Raw genomic sequence first — 15,575 nt, 5'->3', positions numbered from 1 at the left:
TTATTTCTGGTCTTTGAAATCCAAATGGCTGGCAAAAACAAAATAGCAGGACAATTTACAGCATGCTATAAAATGAGAGTTTTCTGGCATCACAAATGGATTGTATTTTTGCTTGCAATTGACATGTTTGTTGATTTTAAGTCTGTCCTGCGTAGAGATCATTAATTTAGAGCCTATGGATTTTTCTCACGGGAAAACGAAACTCAAACCTTACTTCCATCAGGAATCCGATACCTTCTTAAAGAAGCTGCTCTATAAATAGATATCTAAGAAATAAGCCCAACGTGACTAAACCTCTCCTGATTTGTAGAAAAATCCAGACTAGATTGAGCAGTTTAGGGAGTGCGATAGGGGAACATTTGGGCATACAGATGTTGTTGGATTCCAAGACTCACCAGCCTTAGCCAACATGGCTAAAGGTCAGAGGTGGTGGGAGCTGTAATGCAACATCTGGAGAGCTACAGTTTTGCCATTCCTTTCGTTTTGCTTCTAATGTAAATCACAATAGCCTGAGTTGGATGCAACATTAAAATATGGTTTAATGCTACATGGATGAGCTCACACATGCCTGTCTCCAATCTCTTCGTCTAGTGTGGCTGCCAGGAAACTGGAAGTTTTTGCTTCAATTTTCAATTAACCCCAGTTAAGAGGTTTGTTCGAACCATAAACTATGGCTAATCTTAACTATGGTTTCAGGCAATTGAGCAAAACCACCATCTGAAATTGGTTTGTTTCTCCAAACCATAATTACCACCCCATGGAAAAACTGTGACCAAAAGGAACCAGGCAAATAAATGTAGGTGACTAAGAGAGAACATGGCAGATACTTATAAAATTATGTATGATTTGGAAAAACCAAATTCTGAGCCATATTGCATGTCACGCTTCTCGTAGTTTTACTCGTGTCATTTTAAAAGTGTTGCCAAAAGATGAAACTTTGGGAAATTGTATTTTAAATGTTAACTATATAAGAAAATGAAAAATGGGCTGACATTTTCATTGAGTTACCCTAGTAACCCACAGCCTTTGACTGTGTCGACCACAGCAAACTATGGCAAGTTCTTAAAGAAATGGGAGTGCCTGATCACCTCATCTGTCTCCTGAGAAATCTCTATGTGGTACAAGAAGCTACAGTTAGAACTGGATATGGAACAACTGATTGGTTCAAAATTGGGAAAGGAGTACGACAAGGCTGTATATTGTCTCCCTGCTTATTTAACATATATGCAGAATTCATCATGCGAAAGGCTGGGCTGGATGAATCCCTAGCCGGAATTAAGATTGCCGGAAGAAATATCAACAACCTCAGATATGCAGATGACACAACCTTGATGGCAGAAAGTGAGGAGGAATTAAAGAACCTTTTATTGAGGGTGAAAGAGGAGAGCGCAAAATATGGTCTGAAGCTCAACATAAAAAAAAAAGATCATGGCCACTGGTCCCATCACCTCCTGGCAAATAGAAGGGGAAGAAATGGAGGCAGTGAGAGATTTTACTTTCTTGGGCTCCATGATCACTGCAGATGGTGACAGCAGCCACAAAATTAAAAGACGCCTGCTTCTTGGGAGAAAGGCAATGACAAACCTAGACAGCATCTTAAAAAGTAGAGACATCACCTTGCCAACAAAGGTCCGTATAGTAAAAGCTATGGTTTTCCCAGTAGTGATATATGGAAGTGAGAGCTGGACCATCAAGATGGCTGATCGCCGAAGAATTGATGCTTTTTAATTATGGTGCTGGAGGAGACTCTTGAGAGTCCCATGGACTGCAAGAAGATCCAACCTATCTATTCTGAAGGAGATCAGCCCTGAGTGCTCACTGGAAGGACAGATCATAAAGCTGAGGCTCCAATACTTTGGCCACCTCATGAGAAGAGAAGACTCCCTGGAAAAGACCTTGATGTTGGGAAAGATGGAGGGCACAAGGAGAAGGGGACGACAGAGTACGAGATGGTTGGATAGTGTTCTCGAAGCTACCAGCATGAGTTTAACCAAACTGCGGGAGGCAGTGGAAGACAGAAGTGCCTGGCGTGCTCTGGTCCATGGGGTCACGAAGAGTCGGACACGACTAAACGACTAAACAACAACAAAGTACACCCAGGTTTGAAGGCATCATGCCTCTGAATGCCAGTTGCCAGGGAACATGAGTGTGTGGGCAGGCACTGCACTTGTGTCCTGCTTGTGGACTTCCTGCCGGCATCTGATTGGCCACAGTGGGAAACAGAATACTGGATGAGAAGGACCCTTGATGTGATCCAGCAGGGTTTCTCTAATGCTAACCACCATCATTCCTTTTTCTGGAAAAACAACAACTGTATTTCTCTAGTTCTTGCAGCGACAAAAGTCAAATCAAAACACTCAGAACAGACACTTCTGTTGTTGCCTACGACTACTGGAACCAGGGCAAGCACGTTTTAAGAGGTAAGCTGTCATGTTGTCTTCCCCTAGACAAATATTTGCGCCCTCAAGTCGCATTTTTGAATTGTAACTCTAGAGGTCATTTTGACCTTTAGCAGAAAAGATTTCCTGGCTTTCTGTTAAAATGGGACAAGTAGAACTGAATCAGAGATTCCTCTCCTAATTCTATTCAGAGATTATTTTTTCCCTTTAAAAGTGTGTTGTGCAACTTTGTGAGAGTCAACATCATCATCATCATCACCATTATTTAGATTTCATACATTTTACTGAGTGGGTTACAACAATTACACTCAAGAAAATGGGGGGGGGGGTCCTCAAAATGTATATATCAGATGTGAAAGGCCAGGGGAAAGAGGTGAGTATGTGTATTATACCTCGAGTTTTATAATACACACAGGTCTCACATGACGTTTGGGTACCAATTTCTTGTGTATGGATAAGTGAATTTTCGTATAGCGAGTGTTTAGATAGTGTAGCCTGCGTGTATAGAGTTGATTGGCTAGAAGCAAACAATTTACAGCACCCATAGCTAAAGTAGCACAAGACGGAATGGGATGACCACATGCATTGCCGCCACCACCACCCTGGATGAACAAGGACATTCACCAACAATAATTAAGTCTCTAAGGCTGACTTCACTCAATAAACACGCAAATAAGCTATTTGAAGTCACATCCATGTAGCAGCTGCGCAGTATGTGTGGAGGCCATAGAAATTAACTACCAACATACCACTGAGAATATTGCTGCCAGGGTTACAGGGGAATCCTAACGCCATGTGGAAAGCAACCACTGGACACAAATAGCTACCTTGCACTGAGCTGACCTCATGCCAATGAAAATTCAAATGGCCTTTCAGAAGAGTGGCTGTTTCGTGCGAAAAGAGTCCAAGACCAAATATGTCCAAAGAGAAATCTGGAATAGGCATGCTCGAATGTTTTGTTCTCAAATAAATAAAATGGTAGGTAAACAAGCTGTCAGAAAGAGGCATACTTTATGAAAACGTTGGCAGTTTTCAAGGAAAACCATTATGTGAAATCCAGCTTCCTACCTGATTTGGGATTTAAAGAATCGCACTCTGAATTATACATGTGCACAAACTCCTGGTGCCTTTTAATAAGCTGTTGTTTCGTTCCCTGAGTGGATAGTCCAAGTTCTTTCAGCCTTCTTCTCAGATCGCGATCAGACAGTAAACTGTACACCACTTTAGACAGTAGCTTTCTTTTTTGTCCAGAGCTGAAATAATTTTTAAAAATGGGAGGGAATCAATAAAGTTTTTCCGGTCAGGCACTTCAACAAATGTATGTGTTTTTTCCTACATTATAGTTATTCAAAAAAACAAAAGGGGGCACACACACACAAATGCACTGCAATAAAAGATCAGATACGTTAGAGGACTTTCAGGTCAGCACAGATGGGTGGTGGTGGATAACAGCATTCCTGGTACTTTTCCTAAGCATCTCCACTTTTCATCCCTCTCAGTCGGGTATAGCATTCCTTTCCCAACATCAAATATTATCATCGTCATCATCATCATCATCATTTTTATTAATTACTGTTATAACCTGTTTCAGCTCCGAGTTGCTCAACGTTCTCTCCACTTTCTACTGTCAGAACAACCTTATGATGTAAGCTAAGCTGAGGGGATCAAGAGTTTGATTCAAATAAAATGTTAAAAAACTATCACATTATAGAAAATGAAATGCCATGAGCCGGATACTTTGGATCTCTCTTTCTGGTTATATTTTACAATTATACAAATTACATAAATTTTTAATATAAATTGGCAATATAATGTATTAATATGACCAAATTCCTTCAAGTGCCAGTTAATGGAACTTGTTATTAATTATTATTTCAAGTTTTTTTAATCCAACTTTTCTCTTAGATAATGAAAACCTCTTACAAAATATAAAACCAACAATAGAACCAACCGTTTAGAACATCAGTAATCAGAATTTAACAGTGCTAGCAGAATCAGTACATTGTTACTAAAATGCCACAACCCCAAAAGGCTTGCTCAAAGAACTATCTTTATTGCCCACCAGAAAATGATTAAGAAACAGTGGGGTCACTCAGAGAAGATGGTGAAATGCAAACAGGGGACACAGAAAAGGCTGAACTCCTCAATGCCTTCTTTGCCTCAGTCTTCTCCGATAAAGAAAAGAATGCCTGACCTGAAGAATTTGGAGCAAATGATTCAGCAGAGGAAACACAGCCCAGAATAACTAAGGAGATAGTACAAGAATACTTGGCTAGTTTAGATGTATTCAAGTCTCCAGGGCCAGATGAACTGCATCCAAGAGTATTAAAAGAACTGGCAGATGTGATCTCAGAACCACTGGCAGTCATCTTTGAGAATTCCTGGAGAACAGGCGAAGTCCTGGCAGACTGGAGGAGGGCAAAGGTTGTCCCTATTTTCAAAAAGGGGAAAAGAGAGGACCCAAATAATTACCGCCCAGTCAGTCTGACATCAATACCAGGGAAGATTCTGGAGCAGATCATTAAGCAAACAGTCTGTGAGCACCTAGAAAGGAATGCTGTGATCACCAATAGTCAGCATGGATTTCTGAAAAATAAGTCATGTCAGACTAACCTGATCTCGTTTTTTGACAGAATTACAAGCCTGGTAGGTGAAGGGATTGCAGTGGATGTAGCCTACCTTGATTTCAGCAAGGCATTTGACAAGGTGCCCCATGATATTCTTGTAAAGAAGCTGGTAAAATGTGGTCTTGACTATGCTACCACTCAGTGGATTTGTAACTGGCTGACTGACTGAACCCAAAGGGTGCTCATCAATGGTTCCTCTTCATCCTGGAGAAGAGTGACTAGTGGGGTGCCACAGGGTTCTGTCTTTGGCCCGGTCTTATTCAACATCTTTATCAACGACTTGGATGATGGACTCAAGGGCATCCTGATGAAATTTGCAGATGACACCAAACTGGGAGGGGTGGCTAACACCCCAGAGGACAGGATCACACTTCAAAATGACCTTGACAGATTAGAGAACTGGGCCAAAACAAACAAGATAAATTTTAACAGGGAGAAATGTAAAGTTTTGCACTTGGGCAAAAAAAATGAGAGGCACAAATACAAGATGGGTGACACCTGGCTTGAGAGCAGTACATGTGAAAAGGATCTAGGACTCTTGGTTGACCACAAACTTGACATGAGCCAACAGTGTGACGCGGCAGCTAAAAAAGCCAATGCAATTCTGGGCTGCATCAATAGGAGTATAGCATCTAGATCAAGGGAAGTAATAGTGCCACTGTATTCTGCTCTGGTCAGACCTCACCTGGAGTACTGTGTCCAGTTCTGGGCACCACAGTTCAAGAAGGACACAGAGAAACTGGAACGTGTCCAGAGAAAGGCAACCAAAATGGTCAAAGGCCTGGAAACGATGCCTTACGAGGAACGGCTAAGGGAGCTGGGCATGTTTAGCCTGGAGAAGAGGAGGTTAAGGGGTGATATGATAGCCATGTTCAAATATATAAAAGGATGTCACATAGAGGGGGGGAGAAAGGTTGTTTTCTGCTGCTCCAGAGAAGCGGACATGGAGCAATGGATCCAAACTACAAGAAAGAAGATTCCACCTAAACATTAGGAAGAACTTCCTGACAGTAAGAGCTGTTCGACAGTGGAATTTGCTGCCAAGGAGTGTGGTGGAGTCTCCTTCTTTGGAGGTCTTTAAGCAGAGGCTTGACAACCATATGTCAGGAGTGTTCTGATGGTGTTTCCTGCTTGGCAGGGGGTTGGACTCGATGGCCCTTGTGGTCTCTTCCAACTCTATGATTCTATGATTCTATGATTAGAGGTTTATCTAGGCAACCTGCCTTGGGAAGGGCATCCCACAACCTTGACACGACTACAGCAAAAGCTCTGTCACTCATGCCTATCAGGTGCACCTCTGATGAGGACAGAAAGCAAAGTCTCTGAAATTAGCTTCCATGCTTGAGTTGTATTCATATTAGAATCTTCAGCATACCACAGCAAAGATGCCAAAAGCAACCATGAGGCCAAACTTCATCATCCCAATGGATACTTTCACCCCGCAACAAACAGTTTGGCAACCTCAAGGGTTCCAACAACAGAGGGCCTTTGTGTCAAATGGAAAGGAAATGGTCTTCCAGCTGTTCAGCAACGGGAAACATGATTTTGCTTTGGAAGTGTGTTTTACGGGCAAGTCCTGAACACATCATATCAAAAAATGAAGTTAAATGTATTTGAAAGCAAGCTTTAATTTTAACTGCAGTTTTAATCGGAGCGTTCTAATTATCATAATCTTTGTTTTCTGTAATGCAGGTGGCGAGAAGATACACTTTCTCTATGGGAGGCAGTTCTTTGAGATGCTGGTAGGGAATGCAATGTTTCAATGGTTAAATCTGCATTATATTACTTCCAACCATCCTAACAGCATAAATCGCAAACAAAACAAAAGCTGCTGAAGAGGCTGACAGGTGAAGGCTACAGAACTGCTCCCTTATGAGTCTGGATTGAAGGATCAGCATCAGACTGGAAAAGGTTGGAATCCACAGTCCCTGTGAAACTGCACACTCTGGTTTCCAGGACCACACAGTATTTTCAAGACCACCTGAGCCATTATTGAACCTCTATAACAGTGCAGCACATGCATTCCGCTCCTTGAGAAGTCTCTTTAAAAACTGTATTCCCTGTGCAATCTAATTCTCACAAGCATGATTCAAATGCAGACATCAAGCTAAGCTATGGTTTGCATTAAGCATGGTTTGAACTTCCAAATACTCCAAGCCTGGAGATGCTTGTCTACACATTCTCCCTCTGCTCAGGGTGCCTTTCTCTGCGGTTCAGTGCGCTCAAGGCTTGGGAAATTGACCAATCAAAACTGTTTGACAAGTTAAGCATGTTTAAATAATTCCTTTCTTCTTGGAATAATAGGTTTGGAATTGCCCAAGAAAGATGTTAAATTATTTTTGTATGCCACAACGGCCGGCCGAATATTACTTTCTCAAAATTGGAAAACACAAGAACTACCAATAGTGGAAGATTAGCAGATGAAGATGATGGACTTTTCGGAGCTAGCTGACCTGACTGGAAGAATCCGCAACCAGAAAGAAGGGGAGTTGCAAGAGGATTGGAGGAAATTTATGGACTATTTGAATAAATATTGTAATATAAAAAAATAGAAATTACTTGAAAGTAACAAATAGGCCTAGGATAAATTAAGTTATAATTAAATAAATGGGATTTAGAATGTTAAGAAAAGTGAGTAAGATGGACTATAATTGGAAATTGTTTTAGTTTAATAATGATATTGGAAAGCTGTTACTTTTAATTACAAGGAAACTCAGAAAGGAGGGTGTCAGGGAACTGCCATCGGAGCTTAAGGTGGTGGAGAGGCGCTCTGATGCTGGGAGACCCTCTGATGCTGAGGAGGGAACCAGCAGGGGGAGAGGGAGAGCTTCCGCGGAAGCAGGAGGGGAGGCAGAGGAGACAGAGTCGGAGGTGAGGCTCAGAGACGCTTCCAGCGAGACCAGTGGGGAGAGCTCAGGACCTCCCCTTGGAACGCCTACTCTGCGCAGAAAGATGTCACGTAGGGAATCAAGGAGGAGACTGTCTGTCAAAGAACTTTTATGCTGGAAGAAATTCAGGAAACGCCCACTGACGGATTCTGCCAGCGATTAAGGCAGCCATGCACTGATGGTTGCGCGGAGAGGGAGAGTTTTAAAACTAACTACAAAACTGTGAGAGTCTTAGCGCTCACGCATAAGCAGTCCCTTATCCCATTACAGAGGGATTTGAGGAAGTCAACCAAGATGTTTAATAGGTGGGATTTGTGAAGAATTAAGTTTGTTGTTATCATTTATCTGTTTATTGTTCTTTTTTTCTTTTTTCCTATTTTCGTGTATCATTTTGCTTTGTGGTTTGTGCTATCATTGTGGAAAACCTAATAAAAAAATTATTTTAAAAAATAATAATGTTCCAGTGTGTGTGTTTTTTTTAGAAAATGCACACTACTTTTTTGAGAATTGGTTTTGGCTTGCAAACCAACTTCAAAACGTAATGTATGATTCTACCATACTGGTTAATAGGGGGTGGGGGGGAGTTGCTTCTTCGAACCTCCACATTTTCAAAACACACATGGAGTGGGAGTTAGAAGCACACATGCTGGCCCTGCCCCAAAATCACTATTAAATTGGGCAGAAAGTCTGAAGAGGGAACCCATGTATGTTCCCTCTTCAAGCCTTCCACCCCCCACACATGAAATTATGGAGGGTGAAGTTGGCAGGGACAGGCCGCCCCCCCCCCTCATTATTTGAATGCATGAAGGCTATTGAAGGTTAGGTTTTCTTTGTCATTGTACAGCTTAATGTGCAAATGAGCCTATGAGGCAAAAAATCTTTGTTTAAAGAAAGAATGGGAACTGAGCTTTTTCAAGAGTCTGCACTGACAACCAGTTCCACACATCATTTTAAGCTCAGAAAACAGAAAAAGGTTAGCATACTTGTATGCAGTTACTAGGTTTCCTGTGTGAAACCCAGAATCATAAATAACTGCCCCTCTGAAATACTGCTTTAAAATATATGTTGGCCATTTTCCATGTGAAGCAAAAAAAACCCAAAACCCACCCCAGATAATATTCCTGACAGGCAAGCTAAATCTCCTAACTGCCACTGTAAGGAAGTTGAACACATTGCCAAGGTCATGCTCAATAACTTTTAGTAGCTAAATCTTTTGAGACAAGAATCTTCTCAGAGGCTGTTTTAAACTGCATGACGCCTAGACAAAAATAAACCACATTACAGAAAACAGCCACATTTCTTAGAATTCCAGAGGGAAAGCGTGTTCCAGCCATATATAAATCTTTACATCTGCAAGTAATAACAAAAATCAAGAAACAGTCAAAAAGCTGTCAAAATAAAGATGCTAGCACCTGTTCAGAGTGCAATAGAGAGACCTCTGTGGAAATAAGATGACTTGCAAACATTTGTCATTGTCTTTCCATGGCAAAGTGCTAACACAAGGTAAGCTTGTGGTATTTTGCATTCAGTATAACACTAAGAACTTTTGGTAATGAAAGCACACATTTGAACTAGAGAGAGCACAAGGGAAAGAATTAACTACTGAGCAAATACAGAAATTTCAAAATCCCAGTGCATCATTTGCAAAACAAAATTAATGGCAGATTAGCCATGCTCCTATTTCCTACTATTCCACTAAGAATTAGATCAAAGTTTGAAATCAGGGCTGGAAAAATGGCTCAATAAATTTATATCAGAACCGACAGCACAACTACTGCTCAGTGAGTGTGCAATATAGCCCCTTCATGTGATGTGGAAAAATAAGCCAGGAAATCTTTAACTATTAGTTTCTTGCTTCATGAAACCAGGACACTACAGTTAACGTCTTTAGAACAAGTTATGATTTTAAGCAATCTTTGAACCATAGCCTCATAACCTGGCTTGTTCCAAACCTGCTAGCCATAGTTTCCCAGTTCAAACAAAACAGGAAACTATAGTTAATGGAAGACTTTGTAATCTGTTTGCTCACTCAAAGAAGCTGTGCATGGGCACCCATTCCTAACTCGGCTGTTGAACTTATCATCTAAACACAGCCATTGTGTCCCTATAGTTTGGATCACAAGTCAACATGAGTCCTATTTAGGCACTTTGTTCCAAACAGGTGAAGTGGACACATGGGGCTACCCCTCCTCATAATAAAATAAATTTGCTGGTCATGTTGTTGTTGTTTAGTCGTTTAATCATGTCCGACTCTTCGTGACCCCATGGACCAGAGCACGCCAGGCACTCCTGTTTTCTACTGCCTCCCGCAGTTTGGTCAAACTCATGCTGGTAGCTGTGAGAACACTGTCCAACCATCTCGTCCTCTGTCGTCCCCTTCTCCTTGTGCCCTCAATCTTTCCCAACAGGGTCTTTTCCAGGGAGTCTTCGCTTCTCATGAGGTGGCCAAAGTATTGGAGCCTCAGCTTCAGGATCTGTTGCTGGTCATACCTGGAGCCAAACCTTTATCTGCATTAGTTTGAAGCTTAGGCCAAGAGTGAGTGACTGGCCCAAGGTCACCATGTATAGGGTTTCCAACATGAGGTTAATCATCCCTAGGCTGAAAATGCTATGTGCATCGAAGGTCACCATGGGTTGACTGGGGACACACCTATAGCTCATTTGACACATTCAATACTCACGGTACTGAAAGCCTGAATAGGCCTACCACTTTAGAAATAACAGTGCTCTGTTAACAAGACTTCCTTTTCCTGTGTTCTAAATCACCATTATGCATTTGAGGGTGGCATGGAAAGAGGTATGTAGAGCTTTGCCATAGTTGTGGAGCTCATAACCACAGCTGCAGTGCAACCTGCAGGTGCACCCCATAGTAAATGGGTAAGCCAAACATTTCGAAGGTCAGCAAATTGGAACAAGTTGCAGATGCTCATCTTCCCAGTGGGCCAGTGTGGTGCAGTGGTCACAGTGCCTGTCTAGGAGCCGGGGGACCAGGGTTCAAATCCCTACTTTGTCATGAAGCTCACTGGGTGACCTTGGGCCATTTGAATGTACACTGTGATCTTTGAGACACAATAGAAAACAAATAGTCTTTGTGTAACTGAGGCCTTAAAAAGCTGGAGTCTGCCTTACATAGTTATGAAGAACTCCTTAAAGAAAAAGGCAGTGTATATATCTTAAGCTTGTTAGACCCCATTGCATTCCCATCAAGCATGATATTCTGTTTCACTGGAAGTGAATTCTATATTCCTAAGTGGGAAAACAGACGATAATGAAGAGGCCCATCTCTGCAATCACGCCTCTCTGTTTCTAGCAGTCAAAGATATAGTCAATGGGTACATGCCACTGCATTCCCTAACTAACTTGACTAATTTGGCTCCAGCGCCTCTTGTACTCCACAAACTTATCTAATCCCTTCTTGTTTATTTATTATTTCTAACACATATGAATCACTGTCCTGCCACAGGCATTCAAAACAATTTGCGACAAATGCCACCAATAATGTTCCCTAGCAACAAGCTCAGGCTCCACAGGCAACTCACGCGTTTCATCTCTTTAAAAAAATTTAAAAATTCTTTGACATCGTTCACCCTGTTTGTGCTATTGCTATTTCACACAGTAATGCAGAATAAACCATTCTACCCTATTCACAAATGAACTCCTTTCATGATTCTTTTATTCAAGGTGATTGTAGGATTCTGTCATCTACACGAGACTTTATATATGATCTACTGGGATCAATCAGAGATGTTACTTTCCTACTAATGACATTAGTTTCCTACTAATGAAATCAACTAAGGCTGTCCTCCACCCACATTTGTATTGTGCAAATAATGTATCACACGCTATGCTTGTTATTATTGTTGTTGTTTTAAATGGTTAAACGTAATCATTGCATTTAAACTTGTCCGTTCACTCACTATCCTGGCTTTGTGTGTGCTTTTATGAGAGAAAAGAGGGAGAAGGGATTAAAATACAAGGCTGGAAAGCGTTTTTCTATGTCCAAAATAAAGGAACGTGCATAACAATGCAACAAGATCACCGATCTTTAAGAGCAAAGGCAAACTCACTGGTATGGCAATCATTAGTACATCATGGGTAAGCTTGTGGAACAATTAGAGGAAAATACCCTAAGGAGAAGCTCACAGACTACTGAGATAGATTGGATGTAATCATAGAAAAAAGAAGATGTGTGTCTGTACTTGATTGGATGTGATCAGAAGCTTGAAGGGCTTCTAACATAGCAGACAACTGGAAGCCATAGCACCCTAACATCTTTTCTTCAAAATAAAGCTTTCTGGTTTGTTGTACTTGCTGAGCAAGTTCGTACATAATCAGTCTCCAAAGCATTCATGGCTCTTTAGAAGACTATATGAGAATCTTCTATCGACTTTGCTGGTCTATATAACTGCTTCATTAGGTCTTGATGCATGGACCCAGCATCATTAGATTCTGAAGCATGGCTTTAAAAAGTTACCTGCAGTTATCTAATAATGATGATGTGCAGAAATTCCTGGAAGTACTCAGGAATCACGTTGCAGAACATCCACATTGTTGGATAGTTCCAAAGTGGGGGGCGGGGGAGGATGAATCAATCTGCCTGTGCCTCTTCCAGTAAGTATAACTATAATTTGGATATAGCCAGTGAGGTCTTGCAAGGGTAGTGCTCCACCTACTGAGAATTTTGCACTGTGCCTCCTTCTTATTTGATTGACAAGGTAGAGGAAGAGGTCCAGACATAATGCCCATCATCTTTCTTCCAAAGATTCAGCTATGCTATTTTTTATATGCCTGTACCCAGGCTGGGCTGTCATCCAAAAGTGGTACCTGAATGATATTATAAATAAACATAAATGAGGCCTTTAGCTAACAATACGATAGCATCTATGAAGGATTCAAAGGAAGTCAGTGGGTGCTTGCTTTAAGTCTGGCTAAGAAAGTGACAAAGACCCAAATATTGATACAAAGGCAGCAGGACTGGTTCAGCTTGTTTCCAGACAACTGTGCAGGACAGATGTTCCCCTTTATTCAATAAATCCAATGACTTTGAATAAATTGAACACCCGGAGTTTTGTTGTTGATAGTGGCATTTCCCCCCTTTCGGGTGGTGCATATTAATATCATTTGTTCACAAGCAAACAAAAAAGCTTGGCACAATCTGGTACATAATGGCATCTCCTTGCAGCAAGAATGGGCAGCATTCACCAGAAGCTCACTCACTCAAGTATCTTACCTTCGGAGACTGTCTTTCTTCTCATCTCTTCTCAAGCAGCCATCAAGGTGTTTATTTATATGAAGTTCTTGAACAGGAACCCCGCAGACAGGGCACTCCACTGAAACATTTGAAAGCATTCATGTTAACATGGACATTCCTAAAGAATGCTTGCCAACTGAAGAAAACCATTTATTTTCATAAGGGAGGAGGGAAAGAGTTGGTGTTTCTGTGCAAAGCAAAATGCAGATTTTGGGGTGGAGGTGTTCCTAATATATGAACACCATTTCATTACCTGTTCCAAATGGAGCTTACTTCCGCAAAAATACAAGTACAGACCTCACCAGCCACTTTCTATATAGAAGCATGTCTTTCCTCTAGCAAATTTAGGATATTTAAGATTCACAATGGCACCAGCAATGCATACTCATCTAGATTTTCCCAAACATGATTGCATTTACCCCAAATGACACAGCCCAGTGGTCCAGGTCTGCAGAACATTTCCTGCCAGCCTGGAAAAAATGGAAGCTCCATTCTCCAGCAGAAAATTCACATCCTAAAGTCCAAAGAATCACTTTCTCTTTAGAGAAGCATCAGAAGGAGCCATTTGAAGCAAAGTATCAGAAGACATGGAAAGAGATCATTCTTCTCTTAATCACCACTTTCCCCTACAACTTCCTTAGACATACACACAACCACTTTGGATTCCAAACCCATATTCTCTGTGTTTGGAATCTTAATATTTCTGCCAATGTGGAACAGGAAGGTGGTCCATCACAGGCATGATTCTTAGGTGTTGTTTTACAAAACCTGACCCCAGCAGGAGACACAGCCTATTTTACTCAAAGCCATTGAGCATTAAGTTACTCCCAAAGGTTGGATAGTGTTGTTTTGCATGTACAAACATGGCCTTGCCAATATTTTTCACAAGACAAAGGATCCCTTCTCCACAACCCCAGAGAAGTATCCTCAGCATGAGAGGATAGTTGTTTGTCCCCAAGGAGTATGGCCCCTTTGAAGGGAATGTTTCCCTCTTCCTCAGAATTATGTTCTCCATCCCAGGGACCCTTATTCTCCATGACAGATGGAGCTGCCACTGTGGGAGTGGGACACAGCTATCACCCACCAACCTCTCTGCCTTCCTTAGCTTTTCCAAGCCCGACACCTCAGTCTCAAGGGAAGAAACCTGTTCCTGGAGAGCCAGGAGCTTCTTGCTCATGCACACCCATGATTTCTCTCCAACACACCCTTTTCAGCTTTCTACCTGCATAACTGCTTTTTGTAGTTTCAGTTACTTTGAGAGCTTGGCTTTTCTTTACGTCAAAGAAAGGAGCGTTTATTTTTTTTAAATAAATAAATCCTGGTGGCAACACATTTTTAAAAGTGCAAGTTATTGTGTAGTTTTCAGTTGTACCTCGCACTCTAGCTTTGATAAAGGTAAAGGTAAAGGGACCCCTGACCATTAGGTCCAGTCGTGGCTGATTCTGGAGTTGTGGCGCTCATCTCGCTTTACTGGCCGAGGGAGCCAGCGTACAGCTTCTAAGCCGCTTCTGGCGAACCAGAGCAGTGCACGGAAACGCCGTTTACCTATTTATCTACTTGCACTTTGATGTGCTTTCGAACTGCTAGGTTGGCAGGAGCAGGGACCGAGCAACGGGAGCTCACCCCGCCACGGGGATTCGAACCGCCGACCTTCTGATCGGCAAGTCCTAGGCTCTGTGGTGTAACCCACAGCACCACCCACGTCCCTAGCTTTGATAGACCTGAGTAAATTTTACCTGGCTTTAACTTGCACTGACAGCTGCAAGTTTTCAGCTGCACCTTATTTTAACCCACAACAAGAGTCTAACATTTATAATATAGGGCTTATGAAGGATGAGGGGTGTTTTTAAAGAAGGCTAAGCCCACCCTTTTTAAAACTAAGCTGATTCTCCCACTAGCAAGATCTGTGTTTTGTAGAACTATATATGGTGGAGTTTCCTCCTTTTTATCCCTTCTCCAAAGTGGAAGCTTTTAGCCTAGTTTACTGTGGCCCCTCCAGCTGCCCCGCAGAGTTAGCTACAGGCTTCTTACCCCTAGAATGTAGCTCCTGAGTTATGAGTTCTTTCAGGATCTGGCTCCTAGCATACAATGATCTTACATTGGATCCTTATTATTCTGAACTGTTTTAATCAAATAAATGGGTGCTACCTACCCTCTCCTTGCATATCTGCTTAACTGCCTTTCTTGTTTTGTCATCTCAGGCTCCCTTTAGCACGTGGAGCAGGGCAATGTTAGATTTTATGGCTGGATTTTATTGTCCTACCGCTGGTTTGGCGTTATTGATTTATGGCTTTATTGAGTTGCTGTGTCATGCTTTAATTTTGTCTATTTATTTATCTGTGTTATGTCACCTAGAGAACATTTTTATAAGGCAACTTATGCAACGAATTAATTGTATACAGATATTCAG

At 41.7% G+C, this 15,575-nt stretch overlaps 1 protein-coding gene across 2 annotated transcripts in view; it reads right to left on the bottom strand.

The window, feature by feature from the left end:
• The window catches only part of RAD18 (RAD18 E3 ubiquitin protein ligase), a 109,883-nt gene that overhangs the window by 69,524 nt on the left and 24,784 nt on the right, over positions 1–15,575 (bottom strand). For both annotated transcript variants that reach the window (XM_079963556.1, XM_079963557.1), the window contains exons 6-7: positions 13,145–13,244; positions 3,468–3,652 (exon numbers count right to left, since the gene is read on the bottom strand). In XM_079963556.1, the coding sequence (XP_079819682.1) occupies positions 3,468–3,652; positions 13,145–13,244 (285 nt within the window). The remainder of the gene's footprint in view (positions 1–3,467; positions 3,653–13,144; positions 13,245–15,575) is intronic.

The sequence above is a fragment of the Podarcis cretensis genome, assembly GCF_951804945.1.
Source record: "Podarcis cretensis genome assembly, chromosome: 2".
Taxonomy (NCBI): Eukaryota; Metazoa; Chordata; class Lepidosauria; order Squamata; family Lacertidae; genus Podarcis; species Podarcis cretensis.
This window is presented reverse-complemented; position numbering and strand designations above follow the sequence as displayed.